The 25,785-nt window shown below is 44.0% G+C and overlaps 2 protein-coding genes across 2 annotated transcripts in view; both read left to right on the forward strand.

Moving 5' to 3' along the window:
* Positions 1-25,785, forward strand: part of LOC144698012 (uncharacterized) — a 621,009-nt gene that overhangs the window by 206,947 nt on the left and 388,277 nt on the right. The window lies entirely within an intron of this gene.
* The window catches only part of LOC144698011 (uncharacterized), a 360,246-nt gene continuing 336,624 nt past the window's right edge, over positions 2,164-25,785 (forward strand). Inside the window, exons 1-3 of the mRNA XM_078569955.1 lie at positions 2,164-2,266; positions 2,687-3,189; positions 21,344-21,719. Coding sequence (XP_078426081.1) covers positions 2,164-2,266; positions 2,687-3,189; positions 21,344-21,719 — 982 coding nt within the window. The remainder of the gene's footprint in view (positions 2,267-2,686; positions 3,190-21,343; positions 21,720-25,785) is intronic.

Here is a 25,785-nt window from a genome sequence, read left to right on the forward strand (position 1 = left end):
ATGGTAGGGATAAACCAGGGAGCTAATAGGCCAGTGAGTCCAACACCAGTGGTAGGGAAACTGTTGGAAACATTCTGAGGGACAGAATTAATCCCCACGTGGAGAGGCAAGAATTAATCAAGGATAGTCAGCATGGCTTTGTCGGTGAGAGATCATGTCTAACAAATTTGATTAAATTTTTCGAGGAGGTGACGAGGTGTGTTGATGAGGGTAGTTCAATTGATGTAGTTCACATGGAATTCTATAAGGCTTTTGACAAGGTCTGGCATGGGAGACAGGTCCAGAAGGTAAGAGCCCATGTGATCCAGGGCAATTTGGCAAATTGGATCCAGAATTAGCTCAGTGTCAGGAGGCAGAGAGTGATGGTAAAAGGTTGTTTTTGTGACTGGAAGCCTATGTCCAGTGGCGTACTGCAGGGTTTGGTGCTGGGTCCCTTATTGTTTTTAGTGGACATTAATGATGTAGACATGAATGTAGGAGGTATGATCAGTAAGTTCACAGGTAACACAAAAAAATCACTAGTGTGGTAAATAGCGAGGAGGAAACCCTCAGACAATAGGACGATATAGACGGGCTGGTCAGATGGGCAGCACAGTGGAAAATGGAATTTAATCCCAAAAACTGTGAGGTGATGCATTTTGGGAGGACTAACTAGGCAAGGGAGTACATGATGAATGGTCGGACCCAAGGAAGTACAGACCCTTGGTGTGCATGTCCATTGATCCTTGAACATAAGAACTAGGAGCAGGAGTGGGCAATTCAGCCCCTCGAGCCTGCCCCGCCATTCATTACGATCATGGCTGATCTCATTTTGGCCTCAATGCCAATTTCCCTCCCTCTCCCCATAACCTTTCAACCCATTACTAATTAAGTCCGTGTGGTGAAGATGCTCGCACAATGCTGTTAGGTAAGAAGCTACAGGTTATTCACCCAGCGATGAGGAAGGGACATTGATATATCTCCAAATCAACAACAACAATTTGTGTTTATATCGCACATTTATTGTTATATAGTTTACCAAGACATTTTACAGAAATGTTAGAAACCAAGGAGATACTCAGGCAGGTGGCCAATAATTTGGTCAAAGTGGTCGGTCTGAAGGAATATCTTAAAGGATGCAAATGAGGTAGAGAGGCGGAGAGGTTTAGGGAGGGAATTCTAGAGTCTTGGAAACTGACAGAATGGCAACCAGTGATGGAATTATTAAAATCAGTAATTCTCGAATTCAAGAAGAGCAGATATCTCGGGAGGATTGTGAGGCTGGAGCAGGTTACAGAGATAGGAATGATCACAACCATGGAGGAAAACAAGGATGAGAATGTGAAAATTTAGGTGCTGCTTAAATGAGTGCCTTCAAATCATTTGTATAGTTTGTGAATGGCTGTGGGCCAAGCACTGATCCTTGGGGTACCCCACAAATAACAGCCTGTCATCCTGAGAATGAGACATTTATTCCGACTCTCTGTTTTCTGTCTGTTCACCAATTCTCAATCTATAACAGGATATTACCCCAATCCCATGTACTTGATTTCTGTTTATTGACATCCTGTGCTTAGTTTAGTAACCTTCTCTCTCTGTCTCTCTCACTCCTCTGTCTCTTTCTCTCTCTGTCACATTGAATTTCTCCAGCCCAGCGAGTTGTGGATGCTCCATCATTGAATATATTTCCGGCTGAGATGGAGAGATTTTTGGCCTCTCAGGGAGTCGAGGAATATGGGGAGTGGGTGGGAAAGTGGAGTTGAAGCCCAAGATCAGCCACGATCGTATTGAATGGTGGAGCAGGCTTGACAGGGTGTTAGAACTTCTCTTGATCCTATTTCGTATGTTCTTATGGAGGCCAGAGTCTTGTGTTGGCCCAGACCGGGTGGCAGGTTCCCTCCCCTGAAGGACATTAGTGAACCAGTTGGGTTTTTATCACAATCCAGCAGTTTTGATGGTCACTTTTTCCCAGTGCCGGCCCCACAAATTCCCAGATTCATTCAGCTCAATTTCACAACCTGCCTTTGTGTTTTTGTGGGTTATCTCTGTTTTACTATATTAAATCAATTCCACAGGGTATTAGAGGGGGAGGATTTGCAGTCAGGAAACTGAAACCAAACATCACATCAGGATCTGATGGAGTCGCCTAATTTATCTTGAACTGAGTATCTTCAGATTTTGAACATGGAAGGAAAAAGCACCGTTCACAGTGGGGAGAAACCGTACACGTGTTCTGTGTGTGGACGAGGCTTCAGCCGATCATCTGACCTGAAGGAGCATAAATGCAGTCACAGTGGAGAGAAACCGTGGAAATGTGGGGACTGTGGGAAGAGATTCAAATCCCCATTGGAACTGGGAAATCATTGGTGCACTCACACTGGGGAGAGACCATTCACTTGCTCTGAGCGTGGGAAGAGACTCACTCAATTAGCCAACCTCATGGGACACCAGCGAGTTAACACAGATGAGAAACCTTTTAAATGCCCACAGTGTGAGACGTGCTTCAAAAGTTCTGTGGAACTAAAGTCCCATCAACGTATTCACACTGATGAGAGACCGTTCAGGTGCTCTCACTGTGGGACTGGGTTCAGACGATCATCTCATCTCATCGCACACCAGCGAGTCCACACTGGAGAGAGACCGTTCACCTGTTCCAGGTGTGGGAAGGGATTCAGTCAGTCATCCCACCGGCTAAGACACCAGAGAGTTCACACTGGAGAGAGGCCATTTACCTGCTCCGAATGTGGGAAGGGATTCAGTCAGTCATCCGGCCTGCTGCTGCACCAGAGAGTTCACACTGGAGAGAGGCCATTTACCTGCTCTGAATGTGGGAAGGGATTCAGTTGTTCATCCAACCGGCTAAAACACCAGAGAATTCACACTGGAGAGAGGCCATTTACCTGTTCCGAATGTGGGAAGGGATTCATTCAGTCATCCAACCTGCTGCTGCACCAGAGAGTTCATGCTGGAGAGAGGCCATTTACCTGCTCCGAATGTGGGAAGGGATTCAGTCAGTCATCCATCCTGCTGAGACACCAGAGAGTTCACACTGGAGAGAGGCCATTTACCTGCTCCGAATGTGGGAAGGGATTCAGTGAGTCATCCAGCATGCTGAGACACCAGAGAGTTCACACTGGAGAGAGGCCATTTACCTGCTCTGAATGTGGGAAGGGATTCAGTCAGTCATCCCACCGGCTAAGACACCAGCAAGTTCACAAGTAACTGTCGTGATGGGATTTTGCTCTTAATAACATTCAGGACTGAAGTATGTTCATTATAATGTGTTTCTGTAGACACTAATAAACTCCAGCCCACTTAGATAAAAGTCAAATAAATCAGCATTGTGTTAAACACAATGCGTTGAACCTTTTTAGTATTTTTAACAAGTTAGTTCCTTTTTGATGTTAATAAACTCCAGCCCAGTTACAGATTCTGTATAAAATTGGAATAAATCAGCTTTGCGATGAACAGTTGAGTCGTTTTGATATTTCTAGCACAAGTTAGTTCCTTTTTAAGGGCTCTCCCTCTCCCCTGTCTCCTCCATCCTCACCTCCAACAACAAGTGTGAGGAGCTCATGGAGCTTCTTTGTCACTAAGATTGACACAATCTGATCAGCTGCCTCTGCTGCTTCCCTCCCTTCCACTAGCCCACCGGGACAAACTGTCTCTAAAGATCCCCCTTGTCCGAGCCTGAACTCGTGATTAAATGACAAAGGGGATGATGGTGCAAGGCAGCATTGGGTGATAATGAGCCAAGGAAATAAACTAATGGGACAAGTGGAGAAACAACACAGGCCCAGAGGAGAGATAAATGGTAAAAGAAGAACCATTACCAGCACCTACTGTCAGAAAAAATGGGAGCAGTGGTTATGATCTGAAATTGTCAAAATGAAGGTTGAGTCCAGAAGGATGTAAAGTGTCCAATGAAAGATGGGCTGCTGTTCCTCGAGCTGCTATTGAGCTTCATTGGAACAGTGCAGGAGGTTGAGGTCAAAGTGGGAGTGGGTGGAGAATAAACTGGTAAATGACCAGGACCTCAGGGTCACACTTGGAGACTGAAAGGTGATGTTCCACAAAGCAGTTGCCCAATTGGGATTTAATCTCCTCAATGTAGAGAAAACCGCACTGTGGTCAGTGAATAGACAATACTGAATAGCAAGAAGTACCAGTAAATCACTGTGCCCCTTGGAAAGTGTTTGGGGCCCTGGAATGTGGGAAGGGAGGAGGTGGATGGGTGCTGCTGCATCTGCTGTGCTTGAATGGAAATGATTCACAGTGATGTTCATAAGAACACAAGAAATAGTAGAAGGGTTGGACCAAAAGGCCCCTTAAGCCTGCTCCACCATTAAATGTTCTTCCAGCTCAACTCCACTTTCCCATCCTATCACCATATCCTTTAGTGCCCAAATATTTATGGATTTCCAACTTGAACATATCAAGATGGAGAACAACAGACTCAGTGCAACTATTAATCTGGGAAATGCACAAACAAGGTGCATGTGTATTACAAATTCACCTCTTCACTGCTTGGTAATCATGTTAAATGAGCTTTACACTGGCCCCATGCTGAAATCCAGTCATGCTCTGACAGGTATTCTTAATGGTATAATTAGCAAATTTAGAATGAAAAATACCCTCTGCTTCACTGTAAGGCTGAGAGACAACTTTGTAATTGATTCATAATGTCACAGAGCGGCTAATTAGATCTGCTCCTTTCATCTAAGCTTATTTTCAGCTAATGGGAGAATGGCTGAAACAGGGTATGGTGAATAACAGCTCGAAACCACAGTCCCCTCTCCCACTGCCATAATGATCCTTACAACATACAGGAATTTGGGACAATGTGACTTTGATGCTCAGATTAGTTCTGTCTCCATATTATAGGAAGGAGCGAAGCACTGGGGATGGTGCAAAAAAGGTTTACTGGAATGATGCCAGAATTGGAAAATATGTCAAATTCACAGAGATTTAACAGATTGAAAAGTTTTTCTCTGGAAAAGAAAATGAGGGATGCCTACCTTGAAGAAGTGAGGGATTACCTGACTAAGGCCTTTAAAATAATGAAAGGGGTTGACAGGGTAGACAAGTGGAAGAGTTTTCCACTTGTAGATGGTTGAGAATAAATATACGTTAGTCATTAATAAATCTAATGCACAATTCATATGCAACTTTTTCAATCAGAGATAAAAGCAGAAAAACGTGGAAATACTCAGCACATCCAGAAGAATCTGTGAATTGAGAAATAGAGTTAAGTTTTCAAGTCTGCTCACTGATGCAGTGCAGTCCTGATGGAAAGTCACAGCCCTGAAATTTAAATACATCTTTCACTCTCCACAGACACTGCCAGATCTGCTAAATATTCCAATATTTTGTTTTTTTTATTTCAGAAAAACAGCACCACCTTTCTCTAACTGTGGTTGAGCTCATTCTCAGAAAGGTTTGAGATCCCAGTGTGAGCTGAAACTCATGTTGCAAAATCACACCGTGAAATCACACCAGCTGAACGTGGAAATGGATTCACCTCATTATTACATTTGTTGACACAGCAGCACAGTCACACCTGTGGGAGACCATTCAGATACTTCATGTGTGTGAAGGGATTACTCACTGCCCACCTGCTAACACTCCAGTTTTAGAAGGTGAAAGGATTGGATCCACAATTGCTACATTCCAACTGACAAGACAGAGTTTCAGTAGTCAGAATATGGGAAGAAAAATCACTTGTCCGCGCCGCTGCTGAGACTCCAGTGGGTTCAGATCTAACTGTCAGGGTTTGTTCTGTTGTTAATTACATCCAGGTCAGAACTATGGTGGAGGGGCCATGCACTATAGTTACAATATCAATTGACTCAATAATTTTATATATTGGCGCTATGTCGCCAATCATCATCGGATCATAAAACATAATTATCTTATCAGAAAAGGCCTTTCAATGGCGGTACGTTTACCCAGCATTCAGTGGGGGGCAGAATGTGCCCTATCCTCACGACAGGCGGTCCGCGCGCATGCGCAGTAGCTGGCAGTGACTGGTACATGCGCATTGCGATCTCTGACTGGAGCATGCGCAGTACCATCTGTACCTGGAGCTGGTGGAAGACACTGAGAAATGGCGAACACAGGCGAGTAAAAGGAGGCGGTGAGTGGGGAGGGATGGAGGCGGCGGAGTGGGCGGGGAGGCTTCATGAAGACCCTGTGAAGGTCTGAAATCTTGAATAAGAAGCTACCGGTCCTGCGGTTACACCGAATGGAGAGGAGACAACTCAGACCCGCGTCTCCTCTCGGAGACAGGCCCGAGTTAACAACCGCCATCTTCACAGGGGCAATGTGCAGCAGGGCGCATGCGCGGTCATCCTGGTCCAGGTAGCAGGAGGAGAGAATGTTGTGACTTTCTATCCTGGACTGACAGGGATGGATTTTGGAAACTCCTTTTACAGGGGGTTAGAAGGGGAGGATTTACACACAGCAAACTCAAACCAAGAGAAATGTTTGTCACTTCTCAATTTCTATCTTGGACTGACGGTTAGTGTTTTTGTAAATTTCTCATACTGGATCTTAGAAGTGGAGGGTTGACAGATGGGAAATTTAAATCAAACATCAATTCAGATCTGGCAGAGTCACTCGATTCGTGAGGGCCTAAATATCGTCGGCCTTTAAACCTGGAAGGTTAACAGTTGGTCTGTCTGTGGGGAAAGATTACTTGTAAGAGAAAGAATAATTAACTGGGGAAAACCAACTTCAATAGGGTGAGAGTGGATCTGACCCAGTAAAGTAGAATCAAAGGTTGGCAGGAGAAACTGTAGTTGAAGAATGGGCTGCCTTAAAGAGGAAATTGATCAGACACAGTTGAGACATATTCTTACAAATGAGGAAGGTGTGGCGAACATATCCACAGCTCACTAAATAACAAGAGATTAAGATGAAATGAATAAGTCTGCTAACAGAGATATCAGGTGGCTAATACAACCAAGAGACAGGGTAAAGAAAGAATATTCAGAGAGGAATTGGAAAAAGAAAGTAAGAGAAGCAAAGAGAGAGTATGAGAAGAGACTGGCAACTAAAATGGAAGGAAATCAAAACACCTTTTCTGGCTGATACCTAGTAACAGGGTGGTAAAAGGAGAAAGGGGGCTGATTAGGGATTTAAAAAAAGGTGATTTACCCATTGGGACAGGGGTCATGGATGAGGTATAAATGAATATTTGGCATCTGTCTTTACCAAAGAAGGTGATGCTGCACAGGTCATGGTTAAAGAGGAGGTAGTTCAAACACTTGTGGTGTTTAATATTGATAAGGAGAAGGTATTATATAGGCTGTCTGATAAAGTTGACAAGGCACCAGGATTGGATGAGATGTATCCAAGGATACTGAGGGAATTCAGAGTGGAAATTGTGGAGGCACTGACCATATTATTCCAATCTTCTTCAGACCCATGTGTGGTGACAGAGGACAGGAGAATTGCAAATCATACACATTTGTTCAAAAAGGGTGTAATGATAAGCCCAGCAACTACCAGACCAGTCAGTTTAACCTTGGGGGTGATAATTCTGGACAAAATTAATAGTCAATTAAGCAAATGTGGGCTAATTCAGGAAAGCCAGCACAAGTTTGTTAAGGAAAAATCATGTGAAACTAACTTGCTTAAGGTTTTTCAAGAGTTAACAGTGTGGTTGATAAGGGTAATGCTGTTAATGTGGTGTACATGGTGTGGAAGAATAAAATACATCTACAGGTCAACTAAGGGTTGAACAGTTAGCACCATAGTGGAATACTACAGCACAGTTCCCTCTTTTGTTCTTGCAGGCACACCTGCAGCTGCCAGCTAATTGAGCAGGAGGGGAGATAGGGGAGTGTCATGGGCAGGCTTCCTGGAGTCCTTGAGACGGGGCTGGGATGTCTGCCCCCAACACAAGAAGACAGTATCAAGCAATGGTCATCTGTTCTCTAGAGTGTACACCCCCTAGCACTAAAGATAAGGTCAAGCATGGTTATCTATTCTCTGTCTCACTTTTTATTACTACGTGAGCTTCCCCCAACATCCTGTATAGTCATAAACTTAGAATAGACTAATTGTGTGACAATGATTCTCAATGTAATTGATCATTGAAAGTTAGACAGTCTTATCACCTTCAAGCTCTTTGATATGTACAACCTCTACTATAAATACGTGTGTGCTCTGATGCTTCCTCAGAGTGTCAGCTAGCTACCTTGTATGCTACTGGGCTCTCCGTGATATCACGATTAATAAAGGCTTCCGAGACAAACCTCCTGGGTCTGAGTGTTCACTCCGATTTCCGCGACAAATTGGCGACGAGGATGGGATCCGACTGATGCCCAGTAACCTCTTACGTTGGAGAGGTGATTGAAATCCTGGGCCGTCGGATCTCTAAAAAAGAACCCTCGCGGAAAAAAGGGAGGAATACCTCTCCCAAGTTAGGGAGAGTGCGAACTGCATCCTAGCTGAAAAGGAGATTGCAGTGAATCAGCGTCCCAGCTGAGAAGGGGACGGCGAGTAAAAGGGTAGCTACCGACCAAAGAGACTTAAGTGACCCAAAGAACTGGAGGACTTGTTCAGGAACTCTTAAACACCGGTGAGCGCATAGGGTAGGAAACGCGCCGCGCTGTTAATTGTGTTTTCTTTTCAGAAAAATGGGAGGTCGCAACAGCAGAGCGGGCTCTGCCACTCCCCCTACCTCTCAAAGTACTAAGAACAAACCGAAACCGGCGAAACCGGAGTTTAAATCAGGAACTTTGAAGATGGGCAAGAAAACGGAATGAAAAATGGATGGAGGTAAAAAAAAAAGTAGTAGTAGTATACCCAGGGGTCCGAGTCCCATGGAGGTGAAAAGTAAGTAATTTCTGTGTTTTCTTTTGTGTAAATTATTAAGTAAAATGGGAAATATGACATCAAAGAAACTCCAGGTTCCCCCTTTAAAGGGAACCCCAAATGCTTATATGTATGTCCATTACGGTCCTGAAATTGTCCAATATGTTTCTGATTGGGTTAAATGGACTCAAAGTAAAGGAGAGAGCTTCCCACCAGCTGGAACTTTTAATCGGGACAGATTTGAGTGCTTATATGTTTTAAGGGAGGTAGATAGTCCGCGACTGAATTTTCTGTAACTTAAAAAAAAAAGAATGAATTGATCTAAGTTACAAGAGCTGTTTGTGCTGAAGAGAGAGAGAGAGAGGGTACCCCTAGGGGGTTAATGAGCAACTCACAAGCAGCAGCAGAGAAAATGTGAGCTTTCGTCAGTTTGAAGGTCCCTATAGGTGGAGCCTTCAAGATCCCTTTATTTCCCCACTGCTACTCGAAGATTTGTTTAGAGTTAAGTTCAATATTATAGGAGTATCGATACATACCTTTATATATGTGTTTTTTGTGTGCAATGAAGCACTTGTATGTGAGCTTTAATATGTTTCCTTCCCTGAATTGTCTTGTGTGTGTAGTTGAGCACTTTAGAGTCGAAAGCCCCATATTAGATTAAAGGAAAAGTTTATTCAAATATTCCAAAGTTTTGAGTATACGGTTTGAGTTGAGATTTCTGGCAAAAATCGTAATTTGAAGGTAGTGTAAAGATAAAACAGGGCTTGCCTTTGTTTGAGATGAACCAACCCTTGTACCACCCCCTCGCAGACTAGTAGGGAATAACCCTCATCATCAGCTTCCTAGCTGATTGGGATTAATACATACGAGTTAGTATTCTAAAATTCTGAGAAAAAGAAATTGCTTGAAATTCAGAAGGATCCTAGGAAAACGAAAAGACATAAACACAAGATCTAGATGGTTCCAACGGATAAAAAGGGGTTTCTTAAGAAGAGGCGAATTAAATATTAAAGGAAATCTGCTTTCCAAAAGCACTGGAATTTGAATTTGGGACAATCTTGAGATGTAAAGTGCAGTGTAATTTAACAGGTTACTTTGAATCACTAGGATGCTATCTAAGATAAAGAATGTGTCGATAAATATACTTAAATTATAAATTGGATACAAATCATTACACATGAAAAAGAGGTTGTTTTAATTTTGATAATGTAAATTACAGTTCTTACAAAGTTTAAAAATTTGAGGTTTGGTTCTTGATAAAGTTCTCAAAAGGGAATTTTCATTTTAAAAGGCCTGACAACAATTGGCACTAATTCAAATGCTGCAAGCTTTTGTGTTTGTAAGTCTGTTCCCAAAATATGAAGCTAAGCTCAAGACCTTGGCAAAGTTTGGCAGAAATCCAATTTTTGGCTAAGTTAAAGAATCTGGGATAATTCTAAAAGAAAAGGGTCAGACACAATTTAGTGGGTTTCTTTTAAGACAATAAAATCTTTGAGAAGAAGAAAAGGAAGCAAAACATGTCAATACCTGATTTCTGTTTTTAAAATTGTTATGAGAATATTTTAAAGTCTCTCCAGGCAACCTGAACAAGATAAGATGGTAGCTGTTGCAAGTGTCATATGGTATGAGGCAAGTAGGAGAATGAGTCAGGGAAAGAGGACATAATGTACAAACTGTTATAAGGGAAATGAATTTGATAATCTGGCCATCAACTGAGGCATTGGAACTGCACAGGGGGAGATAAGCAAAGATCTAGAGACAGAGATCCCCGTTGAAATGGAATAGTTAATATGGCCTAAAGAGTAAGGAAACATTTTAAACAATCAAGACAATAGAGAAACTGAACTCCAGAGAACCTTAGGAGGATCATGGTCAGGAAAGAAAACTTAGAGGTAAAGGGAAAGCTGGAAAAAGGCTAAATAGATGTATTATTGATTATATTAATGTGCCTGTGAGCTACAAAAAATAAAACCATAGGATTAACACCTTGATGACAGGCAGAGTTAAGCGGTTCCCAGAGAGAACCATCACTGGAAATGAAGATACTGAGCCGTTGAAAGATAGGATAAGAAGGTGCATTGTAGAGTTGTTTAAGGAATTGAGGTCTGACATGAGACAGCAGCAGGAGAGAGTAAACTGGAAGGAGTGGGAGTGCCTAACCAGATGGATTCAGATCAGGGAACTAATTTCACAGGGAGAGACATTAAAGAAGTGTATAATCTTATGGAGATTAAACAGAAATTCCATATTCCTTACCACCCCCAGAGTCCAGGGATGGTGGAAAGGATGAACTGAACTTTTAAAAAAAAAATCAATCAAGAGACAGGGAACAGTCCAATATTCTAATGCGCCATGGGCTACACCAAGCAGGACCGACAGGTTCACCCCATTTGAAATGATAACAGGTAAGGGCCATGCAATTACCTGAAGGTATTATAGTGGGAGGTGTAGGGTCACTGAAAGGAAAATACAGGACAATGTAAGGGAATTAAGTAGGCAATTACATGAGTGGAGAGAGGAAGTCAGAGACTGACAGGTGATTAAGGATATGGAAACAGGCAAATCAAAAGAGCAACAATGGACCATACCAGGTAATTATGACAGGTGATATATGCACTCTTGAAGATATGAGAACGGGAAGTTAATGGAGGCATTACACACAGTTAAAGATACATGACAATTGACCAAGCGGTAACCCAGAGAACGGGAACCGATGTTAATGTCTCCACAGATCTACGATCCTGGTCGTGGGCCTATCAGTACTGGCAACAAGGTCGGGGATCATCACTGCTCATCCCGCACAGCAGGAGGAACTTTGGTACAGCATGGACAGTGCCGAATGCGACACGCAACGGGGAATGATAAATGTAACAGTAGGAGAACAAGTGCTTTCAAATTGTAGTAAGGGTTTGCTTCAGATCCAGCATGGGAGGTCCGCCCAAAAGAGCCACGACCCAGCCACCTCCCACCTCTACTTTCACAGTCTGAGTAGAGATAATTGAAGCCCCTCAAACCACACTGACTGATCCATCTTGTCCGACTGTGCATCCAGGACCGACGAATGGTTTGGTACTGGTTAATCAGAAGTTTTGTATGATAATGTACACCATGAACTGGTACCCATAGTCTTGAATGTATCCGGTGTTGCTCTGCCCCAATGGTGCTCAACCCATACCCAAGCACTCTATACGGCTCTGACGCGCCAACTGATGACTGAAGCAGTTCAGTTCAATGGCGAGATGCGATCAGGGTTGGGAGGGAACCGCGTTAGGCGCAGCCTGATAAATGATGCCACTATGATATTTAATATAGGGACATCCTTGGTTAATCCAAAGTCTGGCTACCGTGCTCGAAAGTCATGCAGGGATTATCAATAAATTAATTGAAATAAGTAAAAATATTTCAGATGAAGTGAGCAGAAATGATGTATGCAACACCTATGGATTTTGGGCACTGGAACAAGCCCAAGAACATTTAAGACAGATTAATGAAGGGGTAGTCCCTTAATGGGTAACTAATAAGCATTTATTGAATCTCTCATGACACAAGAATCATGACTTGACCGGTTGCCAGCTCAGGGGTTTAACACGTGTATGTAGAATGAATGTTGAATGTATAGTGAATAGTAATTTGCTAATAGGCATTGTATTAGTAATACCTGTCATACCTATGTCAATGACATAACCCAGGCAAGACGCCCACAGTGACTGTTGGTACGGGACCACAGCCATGGGGCCCATTTGTACACCTACAATTGGACTTTATACAAATGCCTAAATGTACGGGATATAATTATGTTTTAGTTCTAGTATGTTTGTTCTCGCGATGGGTGGAGGCGTATCCCACCCGAGGAAATGATGCTGTTGTTGTTGTAAAATTGTTGTTCATTTTACTGCTAACGTGATAAAGGAACTGCTGAAGGCCTTACAATGCAACCATCACCTGTCCTGCCCATACCACCCCCAGTCCACTGGAGCGGTGGAAAGACAAAATGGTATTCTGAAAAACAAACTAGCTAAATTATGTGAAGAAACCAGTTTGAAAGGGCCTGAAGCTCTACCCTTGGTGCTCATGACTATGCGCTCTCACCCTAACTGTCTCAAAAGCTTGCATATACAGGTAGTAGAAGCTCAGAAAAAGCCCACCATTGAAGATTGCCATCAATACCAGCACGGGGACCTAGTCCTAGTAAAGACCTTCAGGTGAAAGAACTGTTTGGAACCTCAATGGGAAGGGCCTTTCCAAGTCCTGCTCACCACCCATATGGCCGCAAAGGTTGAAGGACGCCCTTGTGGATCCACGCATCGCACGTCAAGCGGACGCTGACCTCTGACGGAAGTGCTTGTGCAAGAACTTTAACTGAGCCGTCAGAATGCTGACTCTGATTTGGATCCTGTCCTGCGTGGTCCTTGCGAGGGCATGGAATACCAATTCTGCGGTTCAACGAATGCAGGCCATAGCCTCGCAAGTTCATCGGACTAAAGGTTGGATTTGTACTCATTTTCCTCTATGCAAAACAGCAGCTGAATTGCATGAGAGGGTGGAAAGGACCCTACCTTGTGCTGCTAACAACTCGAACAGCCCTGAAGATTAAAGGGAGGAAGATTGGGTCCACGCCACTCATTGTAAAAAACATTGTCCGGCAGTCTGATAACCGTCATTATCAGTGAACTAATTTGCATTATATATTGGATACTGCCTTTTGCTATATTCTGTCTTTTTGCTATATTTTGAGGGGGGGTACCCAAAGGATTCCCAACACTTTTTGTCTCTATGCCGCACCTATGCTAGAGAGGTAGGACAGGTTGCCTGTTGGATTTCTGCCCAGACTTCCCAACATGGGGGAGAGACGGGTAATTGGCGTGCTGTCCCTCTAAATGACACTGAGTATGCTGACATTCGAACTTTTGATATTGTAACACCGCAGCACAATACGTTTAGGGGTTGGTTCCGTCGCTCTCCACCTGCCAATGGGTGGAACTATACAGAACATGGGATTAGAATTAGATCCCCACTAAAGCCGGTAAACGCCACCTGCTGGCGTTCCAGCCTTACACTGAGCACTTATGATCTGGGATGAAGCTCCTGTCATACTATAGTATCATACATCTTTGGCCTATCTGTCCGAAAGTCCGCCAGTCCTGAACATCCACCAGACCCTCTTAATGGTACATATTGGGTTTGTGGAGATAAAGCTACCCCTGGTTGCCTGGGATGCCTCAGCTGTCCTTTTTCTCTAACATGTCTGTGGGAAATTCGGAAAAGAACAAAACCACTCCCACCTGGAGTGGCTGTTGCTACCTAGCATACTTAAATCCCTATCTTCGCCATATAGGTAAATCAGATATGCACCCACATCGGCGCCTACATCGCCGTGGCATCTCGGAATCTGAACGATTCTGGATGATTGCTTTGCCCCCTTATGGATCAGCTCGTAATTCACGTGAAATTATCAACCTGGCAGCTGCGCTTGAAAAAGTCGCTAATTCAATGGCTGATGCTCTGATTAAAACACAGAAGCAGATCTCAGCCAGCACCACTGAAATGATAGCATTACGCCTAACCGTATTACAAAACGGGATGGCCCTCGACTTCCTTCTAGCTGAAAAAGGTGGCACTTGTGCTATGATAGGCTCAGAGTGCTGCACTTATGTCCCCGATGTCTCTGAAAATATCACTGACTTGGGAAAGCATGTCATGGACAAGGTACAAGAAATGAAGAAGGCTGGGGAAAGTTCGAGCGATTTTTATAAAAAAGATTCTCAGTGGTCTACAATACTAGGTTGGTTTTCCGGTTGGGGAAGTTGGTTGCTTTACTTTTTAATTGGGATAGTCGTAGCATGTATCATAGGGTGCTGTGCGTGTGTTACTTTACGGATTTGCTGCTCCCAGATTATCAATAGTGTCTCCACTGGATTAGGGGGTGCCCCAATCATTCCCCAAATGATGTGCACTGGTCCCAGCGAAGCCCACTGGTGGGATGAGAAAGTTTACCCCGCCAGGGACCGGCCTTTTCCTCATGGTTATGAACCCCCGTATGATGATGAAGATATTATTCCTCACTGGTGTTAATCTAAAAGAAAAGATTAACAAGGAGGGACTGTGGAGGAATAAAATATGTGTGTAATTGGGAATGAAATAAAATACACTTATAATTGTGAATTAAATAAAATACACGTACAATTGTGCATGAAATAGAATACACGTATAATTGTGAATGAAATAAAATACACATATTTGTGAGAGAAATAAACTTAAAATACATGTATAATGTAATTTACTGTAGACTGTCCACAAACAGTCACGCAGCCAGCACATAAATTAGCAAATCAAAGGGCCAGTGCTACCTTCCCAGACTAAGGGGCTCCGGATGTCAGATACGGTGGCAAAATCTAAGGGAAAAAAACTATTGTGTGTGTGCATTGCCCAGGATATGTAACCAATTATCACTGTCTATTTGCTAAACCATTGACATTGTCCTGTCTATTTGCTAAACCATTGACATTGTCCTGTCTAATCGTTAAACCATTAACACTGATCGCTATCTTTTGAAACCATTTGAAACTATTGTAATTGCCCAAGTTTCTGTCACGAACCTTTTGCTATATCTATGTGTGTAAAGAGGTGTTAGGCAGAGACTGGTTCACTCCATTGTATGTGACTCGGCTCTCCGTGATATCACGACTTTAAGGGAAAAGGAGAGGGTGGATCCTGTGGGATGGTTCCCTGAGCAGACTGTCAAAGTCATTTGACAGAATGCCTCATCACCAGAACTTTCCAACAAGCACCAAGACGTGGCTTGGCTGGTGCTGAGAAAGGCCCTCCCCGTCAGATCCTTCCTACACGCCAGGAGTCTCACCCACTCTGCACGTTGCCCTCGAGGGGGCTGTGGTGGGGAAGAGACCGTTGTTCACCTCCTTGTGGATTGTGCCTTTGCAAAGAAGGTCTGGAGAGAGATGCAGTGGTTGCTGTCGAGGTTCATCCCGAGCAGTTCGGTGACACAGGACTCTGTGCTCTACGGGCTGTTCCCAGGGACACACACCGAGACAAACATCAACTGCAGCTGGAGGATCATCAACTCGGTGAAAGACGCGCTTTGGTCTGCCCGAAACTTGTTGGTCTTCCAGCACAAAGAGTTGTCCCCGACCAAGTGTTGCAGACTGGCACAATCCAAAGTCCAGGACTACGTGCTGAGGGACGCACTAAAGCTTGGGGCAGCTGCTGCAAAGGTGCAATGGGGAAGGGTCGCTGTCTAAGACCTTTCTGCCACAGTGCACCGAGGGACTGGGAAATGTTTAAACCCCCTCGGGCTGTACAGCTCAAAATGAAAGACTGTAAATGATTGTAATATTGTTTGTACTGATGCATTTTGTAAAAGTTGAACCGGATTGTACCCTTGTAATAGTGTTTTTGGAATGGTTTGGAATGTGATTGAAGATATTTTATGAATAAAGTATATTTTTGCAAAAAAAAAAGATATCACGACTTTAATAAAGACTTCCTAGACAAACCTCTGCGTTCTGAGTGTTCACTCCGTTTTTCTGCGACAGATTCTGTGGTGACAAGTGGTCCTCGTGTTTTTATCTGAGACAGGCCTCAGCCCAGTCATTTGCCCCGAGTGTTGATGTGACAGTTTAAGTGAAGAGATGCCGGGTACCGGGAGCAGCAGGAACAATAAATAAAACCGAGGTGTCGGTAAATACTGATATAGTTTATTTGTATCTAGTTCCATTTTTATGAATTCTGCTGAATGTGACCCTTGCCCAGTGTCAGGATATTGGTTCAGAGCCACCATGGAAAATGAATTTGACACCGGTGAGATAGACAATGTCAACCGGATCCTCAGTATCTCTGTAACCTCCTCCAGCCCCACAACCCTTCCTGTAAATACAAGGTGTTGTTCTTGGATTACACCCTGAGATAGACAATGTAATTATATTTTAACCTTTATTCTTCCAAGTAAAGTATCTTTCTTCAGGCTGTTCTCAAGGTTATGCACGATGAAACCAAACAGTGATTTATTTGTACTTCTTGCAGTTTAGTTACTGTATTCACTGCTCACGATGTGATCTGCTCTACATTGGGAAGACCAAACACAGATTGGGTGATCACTTTGTGGAACAACCTCCGTTCAGTCTGTCAGCTTGAACCTGAGCTTCCGGTCACTTGTCATTTTAATTCTCTGCCCCACTCCCACTCTGACCTTTCTGTCCTTGGCCTCCTGCAATGTTCCAATGAAGCTCAATGGGGGCTCGAGGAACAGCAGCTCATCTTACAATTCGGCACTTTACAACCTTCCACACTTAACATCGAGATCAGCAGTTTCTGGACCAACAAATAGTTGTCAGGATCTGGAACATTCTACCTGAAAAGGTGCTGGAACCTGATCCAGAACTCACTGCCTACGAGCAGGCTGGAAGCAGACATGATCAATGCTTTAAAATTGAATTGGACCAGCATTTAAGTGAAATAAATATGCAGGGGGTTGAGGACACAGCGGGGCAATGAGACAGACTGGACTTCTCTACTGAGAGCTGGCATGGACTCAATGGGCTGAACGGCCTCTTTCTGTGCTGTAATTACTCTGATGCATTTGTTTGACCACTCCTCATAATTTAACCCTTGGAGTCCAGTTGTTATTCAGGTACATCTGCACTGCTCTCCCACTAAGGCCAATATAGTCTATCCTTCCTAAAGTGTGATGCCCAGAACTGAACACAGTATTCCTGTCCTGATGAAATTTCATGTTGACTCGAAACATTAACTCTGTTTCGCTCCACAGATGCTGCCAGGCCTGCTGAGTACTTCCAGCATTTTTTATTTTTATTACAGTGGTTCAGGTGCAGTCTAACCAGGATTTTGAAAATGTTGGTGCTTTTCCCACAAACGGAACAGACAAACCTTTTTCCTTCCACAATCAAAGTCCGATGATATTCAGGACCTGATGACTCGAGTGACTCTGTCAGATTTTGATGTGATGTTTGGTTTGAGTTTCCCCGTCTCCAAATCCGTCCCATTGAAAATCCTGTAAAAAGGAGATTATAAAAAATCCATCCCTGTCAGTCCAGGATAGAAATGAAGAGACAAACATTTCTCTGGGTTGGAGTTTGCTGTGTGTAAATCCTCCCCTTCTAACCCCCTGTAAAAGGAGTTTCCAAACACTGGGTGTAAACTGGGCTCCGGGAGTTTGTAATCCGGGTTTGGAGTCCTACACCGGGTGTTTGTGAATCCTCCCAGTCCACCCTCCAGCTCCATTCCTCTCCTGCACTCGGCCCTTTCTCACCCGCTGGACTTTCAACCCGACCCCTTCATCCCGATCCCCACCCGCGCTGCGCATGCTCCAATTCAAGTCCGGCCACGGACTCATTCACTCCGATTGGCCGGAGGAACAGCCACTCCCGCTGGTCTTCCAGGCCCGCCCCCTGTCCCTATTGGTCCGGAGCTGCCGTCAATCATTGTGACTTGGCGCATGTGCAGAGCGTGAAATCGGGCGTGAGGAGAGCTGGAGCGAGCGGATTTAAAATGCGGGATTTACAAAGACCGAGTGCGGACTGAGAGCTGGAAAAAAGAACCGCGAGCTTAGATAGGGCTGGCGGGTGAGTTGGGAGGCTTTATGAATTCACGGTCTCTGTCCTAAACCCTCAATAAGGAACCATCCTTCCAACCACAGATTAGGCCATTTCTCCGGAAGTAGGCCCGAGTTGACGGCCGCCAACTTTATAGGGGCCAAGGAGCAGCAGAGCGCATGTGTGGTCACCATCTTTATAGGGGGCAAGAAGAAGCAGAGCGCATGTGCGGTCACCATCTTTATAGGGGGCAAGAAGCAGCATAGCGCATGTGCCGTCACCATCTTTATACGGGGCAATGTCCAACAGGGAGCATGCGTGGTCGCGATCTTTACAGAGGCTGCAGGCCCGGATGAATGACCCGTAGGAAGGACAATAAATCAGAGATAGAGTTTGGTGAAATCAATGGGTTGTTGTAAAACAGGAGACCAGGGTAAATCAGAAAGAACAACAACTTCTATTAATATCATAAATCATCCCATTGAGCTTCACAGGGAAATTATAAAATAAAGTATAACATTCAGACACAGAAGGAGGTGACCAAAATACTTAAATAGTCGCTTGTTTGTACAGAATTTGATTATTAACGAAAAAAGAGACAAGCTGTCAAAGCTTTTCCTGTTGCACTCACCAGGACAGACGCAAGAATCCCAAATTTCAAAGGGAACCACAATTTATACTGCAAGAGAAAAGGGTGCTGATTGGTTGGCCCGTCGGCTCTGATTGGTTGTTGCCATGGACAATACAGCCAGGACCTGTCATCCCCTCTGCTTTTGTTTAATTCCACAAAAGACCCCGTGCCTGGACTTGTTCCTTCCGCCTGCAGAGGACAGGTCCCTGTGGATGAACATACGTAGCTTCTAGCAAGTGTAAGTGAGCCACATTACTAGCCTGACTGATAATTTTTGAAATTTGGTGTTCTTCCCTCTATCCTGATGAGTACAGGATAAAATGTTTTAACAGAATGTCTTTTTTTTATTAATACTCAATTGTCTTAAAGGGGGAAAGTGTGGTAGACAGAGGGAGAGAATCTCAGAGCTTGGGGTCGAGGGAACTGAAGGCACGGACACTCATGGTGGAACATTTAAAACAGGGAATGCTAGAATTAGAGCAGTGCAGATATCATAGAGGGTTGTGGGTCTGCAGGAGCCACAGAGAGGAGGCCATTGGGGGATTTGAAAACAAGGATGAGAATTTTAATATCAAGTTGCTGCTTGAACGGGAGCCAAGGAAGGTCGGGGAACCAGCCTAGCTGTGAGTGAAGACACAGACAGCAGAAATATGGATGTCTTCAAGGTTACAGAGGGTAGAATGTGGGAGTCCAGCCAGGTGTGTGTTGGAATGGTCCAGTCTGGAGGTAAACATGGCAGTGATAAGGGTTTCAGCAGCAGATGAGACACTCCTGAGACAGGGGTGAGGTCGGGTGATATTACGGAGGTGGAAACAGGCGATCTTAGTGATGGCACAGACATGAGGTCAGCAGCCCATTTCGAGATCAAATGTAACACCGAGGTTGTGAACAGACTGGATTAATCTCACACTGTTCCCAGGGAGAGGGATGGAGTTGGTGTCTGGGAAATGGAGATTGGAGCAGGGACTGAAAACAGTATCTTCAGACTTCTCAGTATTTAAGTGGAGTTAATTAGTCATCAGGAAGAGAAGCAGGCACCAGAATGGGCCATGAGACTGATCCCAGGTTTAACTTAGTTAGAGAGGGAGAGAAGGAAGGAAGGAAACTCTGGGACATTGGGAGAAACCACCTTCACAATCACTCATTAAATCTCCACATATGAAGTTTTGGACACAAGGTTAACATCTGCTATTCTGTATGGTTGGTCAGGGGGTTTCAGATTAATGTTTTGTCACGAGTAATCACTGAAGTGAATGATCAGACATATTGTCAACTCCAGTTGTAAAAATTTGTTAAAAAGATACAGAAAGAATTGTCCAAAACTCTGTCTGGATTTCAGCACAGGGAGGAGGGAGAGTGTGTGGGATGGGGATTTGCAGCTTTGGGGGAACAAGAGAGGAAAAAATGTTCCATAGAAACTAGAATTGTCTGCTCTGAATTTATATCCTGTTCTTACAGTGATGGCTTTTATAAACTCCTTTTACAGATAATTAGAAGGGGAGGATTTTCAGGCAGGAAACTCAAACCAAACATCACATCAAGATCTGACACAGTCACTCGATTCATCAGGACTTGAATATCATCACCTTTGAATGTGGACGGAGAAACGTTTGTCTGTTCTGTCTGCAGGGAAAGATTTCAAACATCAGTGTGACTGGAAAAGCACCGAGACACACACACACACCCGAGTGAGAGTGTTCCAGTGAACTGACTGTGGAAAGAGCTTTAACCAGTTACACAGCCTGAAATAACATCACACCATTCACAGTGCGGAGAAACTGTACACGTGTTCTCTGTGTGGACGAGGCTTCAACTGATCATCAAACTTAGAGAGACAAGGGACACCTGGACCATGGAGAAACCGTGGAAATGTAAGGACTGTGGGAAAGGATTCAATTGTCCATCCAAACTGGAAACCCATCGACGCAGTCACACTGGGGAAAGGCCGTTCACCTGCTCCGAGTGTGGGAAAGGATTCAAGCGGTTATCCCACCTGCTGACACACCAGCGAGTTCACACTGGAGAGAGACCATTCACCTGCTCCAAGTGTGGGAAGGGATTTACTCAGTTATCCACCCTGCTGACACACCAACGAATTCACACAGGGGAAAGACCATTCACCTGCTCCGAGTGTGGGAAGGGATTCACTCAGTCATCATACCTGCTGACACACCAGCTCGTTCACACTGGAGAGAGACCATTCACCTGCACGGTATGTGGGAAAGGATTCACTGGGTCCTCTAACCTGCTGAAGCACCAGCGAATTCACACTGAGGAGAGGCCATTCAGTTGTCCTTCCTGTAGAAAGAGATTCAGGACTTCATCGACCCTCAAAGTGCACCAGCGAATTCACACTGGAGAGAGGCCTTTCACCTGCTCCGAGTGTGGGAAGGGATTCACTCAGTCATCAAGCCTGCTGAGACACCAGCGAATTCACACTGGAGAGAGACCATTCACCTGCTCTGAGTGTGGGAAGGGATTCACTCTGTTATCCACCCTGCTGAGACACCAGCGAATTCACACTGGAGAGAGACCATTCACCTGCTCTGAGTGTGGGAAGGGATTCACTCTGTTATCCACCCTGCTGAGACACCAGCGAATTCACACTGGAGAGAGACCATTCACCTGCTCTGAGTGTGGGAAGGGATTCACTCTGTTATCCACCCTGCTGAGACACCAGCGAATTCACACTGGAGAGAGACCATTCACCTGCTCTGAGTGTGGGAAGAAATTCACTCTGTTATCCACCCTGCTGAGACACCAGCGAATTCACACAAGGAGAGGCCATTCCGCTGCACTTCCTGTGTAGAGATTCAGCCTTCATTCCACCTCAGTGTACACCAGTGAATTCACATTGGAGAGAGAGTGTTCACCTGCTCCGAGTGTGGAAAGGGATTCACTCATTTATCCAACCTGTTGAGACACTAGCGAGCTCACACTGGGGAGATGCTGTTCACCTTCTCCGAATGTAGGAAGGGATTCACTTAGTCATCCCACCTGCTCAGACACCAGCGAGTTCACAAGTGACAGCAGGGGTTGGATTCTGCTGTTATTGCTGCTGTTAATCACATCCAGAACTGAACTGTGTTCATTCTGACAGTTTTGGTTTGTTTCTATTGCTGTTCATAATCCCTGTAACTGGGCTGAAGTTTAATATCTTGAAGTCTGTTAAATAAATCAGTTTTGTTTCAAACTCTCAGAATGTCGAGTCCTTGATTTCTCCAGGATAAGAGGAGACTGATTGATGTCCTGTTCCTAATGGCTCCCTTTTTGGATCCTTTCTCCTCTCTTAACTCTAGATTCTTTCAGTTCTCAGACCTTTGGTTACTCTCATGGATACGTCCCAGCTCCCTACACCTCCCAGAGAGCCTTGGGATCCAGGGAAGTATCAGTGTTAAAACCAGAAAATGCTGGAAATAACCGATACTTTTCCAAGTGCCAATTGATTTTCTCCCAGATTATTGTCTCCAGCCTTTTCCCACAACTGATATGAAGCTGATTGTCCTGGAATTGCTGTGTTTTTGAACAGGGGTGTAACATTTACAATCTGTCAGCCCTTTGTCACCACTACAGTATAAGGAGGATTGGAAGATTGTGACCAGAGCCTCCACAAGTTCCATGTGAAGGATGCTGTCTCTGACAGTGCAGCAGTCCCTCAGTGTCACCCTGGAGTGTCAGCCTAGATAATGTGCTCAGGTTTATTAATATTTCCTCTTGTTATTGATGTGGGTCATTAAGAAACAATGGACTCTTATGATGTCATCCAGTCCCAGTGCGATGATGTCATGAAGAGTATTCAATACCAGCGGAGCCTGAAACAGTGACGATTAATTTATCACTTTTTAATGGTGATTGACCTGCTGTGTATTTCTCCAGGTTTGTGCTGTTCAGTATTTCAGTATTTATATATTTTTATTTTTGCTAAAACATATTCTTGTTTTGACACTGAAATCCAGAGGATTTTAACTCTGTTAAGTTCAATCTCCATCGAGTACACAGGAGGACTCAACTGGTCCAAACTTTTTCTGGTATCAATAAACAAAAATCCTTCAAGATGTTTATTTGGGGAATTGTTTTTCTCTGAGACCCGGGACAGTCAAACTATGACCCAAAGTTCAGATTTTGGCTTCAAGCCTGGGCTATGGGGCCCACATATACAGAGCACCATTACCAGATGTCCTTCATCCCCAGTTTTAATCACTCTACCGTTGGTGGCCGGGCCTTCAGCTGCCTGGACCCTAAGCTCTGGAATTTCCACCCTAAATCTCTCCACCTTTCTAATTCACTTTCCCCCTTTCAGACACTCGTTCGAACTGACTTCTTTGACCAAGCAGTTGGTCATCTGACCTAATATGTCCTTATGCCCCTGTGAAACTTCTTGGGACAATGTATTATGTTAGATGCTCGATATAAATATATGTTGTTGCATTTGTTGTTGTAATTCAGTCAGACCTGATCACTTATTGAGTCTGTTTGAATGTAACTCAGATAGACACAGCTTGTGTCATAGTTCAGTGAGATCTGATCACTTACTGAGTGAGCGAGTCTGCATCAATGTAACTCAGATAGACACAGCTTGTGTCATAGTTCAGTGAGATCTGATCACTTACTGAGTGAGAGAGTCTGCATCAATGTAACTCAGATAGACACAGCTTGTGTCATAGTTCAGTGAGATCTGATCACTTACTGAGTGAGTAAGTCTGTATCAATGTAACTCGGATAGACACAGCTTGTTGGAACAGACCTGGGGAGAAGTAAGCTCTGAATTAATCACTGGACTTTCTGTTCTCCACAGTTGGGAAAAAAGGTGATTCTTTCCAAACATCCAAATGACTAATCAAGTCATCAAAGATGATTTGTTGTTTTGAGTTGAATTATTTGGTAGAATTAGAGTGAAGGAATGGGATTGACGCACAGGCTGAGTCACCACTTTATGGACAGGAAGAGAGAGAATCTGGAGAGGAAAAAAGAATTAGTAGGTGACTGGGCACTGAATCTGGAACAATGAGCAGAGAGGGGGAGGAATGTGTGGGACAGGGGTTTATGGACTTGGGGGAAATGAATGGAGAAGGAATATTCCATAGAAACTAGAATTGTCTGTTCTGAATTTCTATCATGTACTGACAGTAAACACTTCTGTAAACTCTATTTACAGGGGATTAGAGGGAGAAGATTTTCAGGTGGGAAAATCAAACCAAAAATCTTGCAAGATCTTATAGAAACACAATTCATAAATGATCAGCCTCTGATTACGGAAGGAGAAATGTTTGTCTGTTCTGTCTGTGGGGAAGATTCACATCATCAGTGTGACTGGAAACTCACTGGGACACACACACACACACACACACACGAGTTGGAATCGCATCTCGGGTCAAACCTGACATCACGTGTGCAAAAAGTCTGCTTTACATTCAGACAGTTGTGAGGAAGAGGAATGGAGTTGGTAGCTCGGGAATGAAAACAATGGTTTCAGACTTCCCAATATTCAATTGGAGGAAATTTCTGCACATTCACCACTGGATATCAGACAAACAGTCTGATAATTTAACAAAAGTGGAGAAGTGGAGAGAGGTGGTGGTGAGGTAGAGCTGGGCACTGACAGTGTACATGTGATAACTGACACTGTGTTTTCAGATGATGTCGCTGTGGGGAGAATGTTGATGAGAAATAAGAGGAGGCCAAGGCTGGATCCTTTGGGGACACCAGTGGTAACTGTGGGAGTGGGAAGGGAAGACATTCCAAGTGATTCTCTGGCTATGATTAGATAGAGAAGAATGGAACCAGGAGAGAGCAGCCCCACCCAGCTGGACGACAGTGGAGAGGTGTTGGAGCCGAATGGTGTGGTCAACATTGTCAAAGGCTGCAGACAGGCTGAAGCTTGTGTAAATTAGTCTAAATTTGAGAGATATACATATACAGTTTTTAAAAAAGCATATTTTCAGCATTATGAAAAGTTTTATGAGCCATAAAATGTTTGTAGAGGAGAAAACACCTTTCTGACTGTACATCACACCAATAGCTTCTGTTGAATATAAGTGAAACCATATTGCAGTGACTATGATAAAATCTGCTTGTGTGTGTAATTGGCAGTCATGTATATGAAATATCCTGTACTTGCAGAAATGGAATTTGAAGATTTTATTTAGTGAAGAATTATAGAGTTATAAAGAGAATTATTAAGAGTTAATTATACATGAGTCCAATTTACAATGTAGACTTTATATTAAATTTCCATGGAGCTTAGAGCAAGTATTTAGCTGCTTGAAGTGCTCTCTGCAGAATAATGATTGTCCAAACTGTCGGTTTGAAGCCTCCGCCCCGCTCAACATCTCCTGTAACCCCCAGATTTTCACTCCAGGGTCACACCAAGTCTGAGACATTAAAATGGGGTTTCACCAGGAAAAGGTTTGGGTAGCGCTGGATTAATAGACTCAGCGTATTGTGTTTAACACTAAACTATTTTATTTGACTTTTATGTGGAGTATATTAACATTAGCAGCCCCCAATGAACAGTGTTCAGTCCTGGATGTGATTAACAGCAAAATCCAATCACTGTCATGAATCATGAACTCGCTGGTGCCTTAGCAGGTGGGATGAGGTAGTGAATCCCTTTCCACACTCGGAGCAGGTAAATGGTCTCTCCCCAGTGTGAACTCGCTGGTGGCTCAGCAGGTGGGATACCTGAGTAAATAGTTTCCCGTACACGGAGCAGGTGAATGGCCTCTCCCCAGTGTGACTGCGCCAATGCGTTTCCAGCTGAGACTGGTAGATAAATCCCTTCCCACA

Source organism: Cetorhinus maximus, chromosome 23 (genome assembly GCF_964194155.1).
Source record: "Cetorhinus maximus chromosome 23, sCetMax3.hap1.1, whole genome shotgun sequence".
Lineage (NCBI taxonomy): Eukaryota > Metazoa > Chordata > Chondrichthyes > Lamniformes > Cetorhinidae > Cetorhinus > Cetorhinus maximus.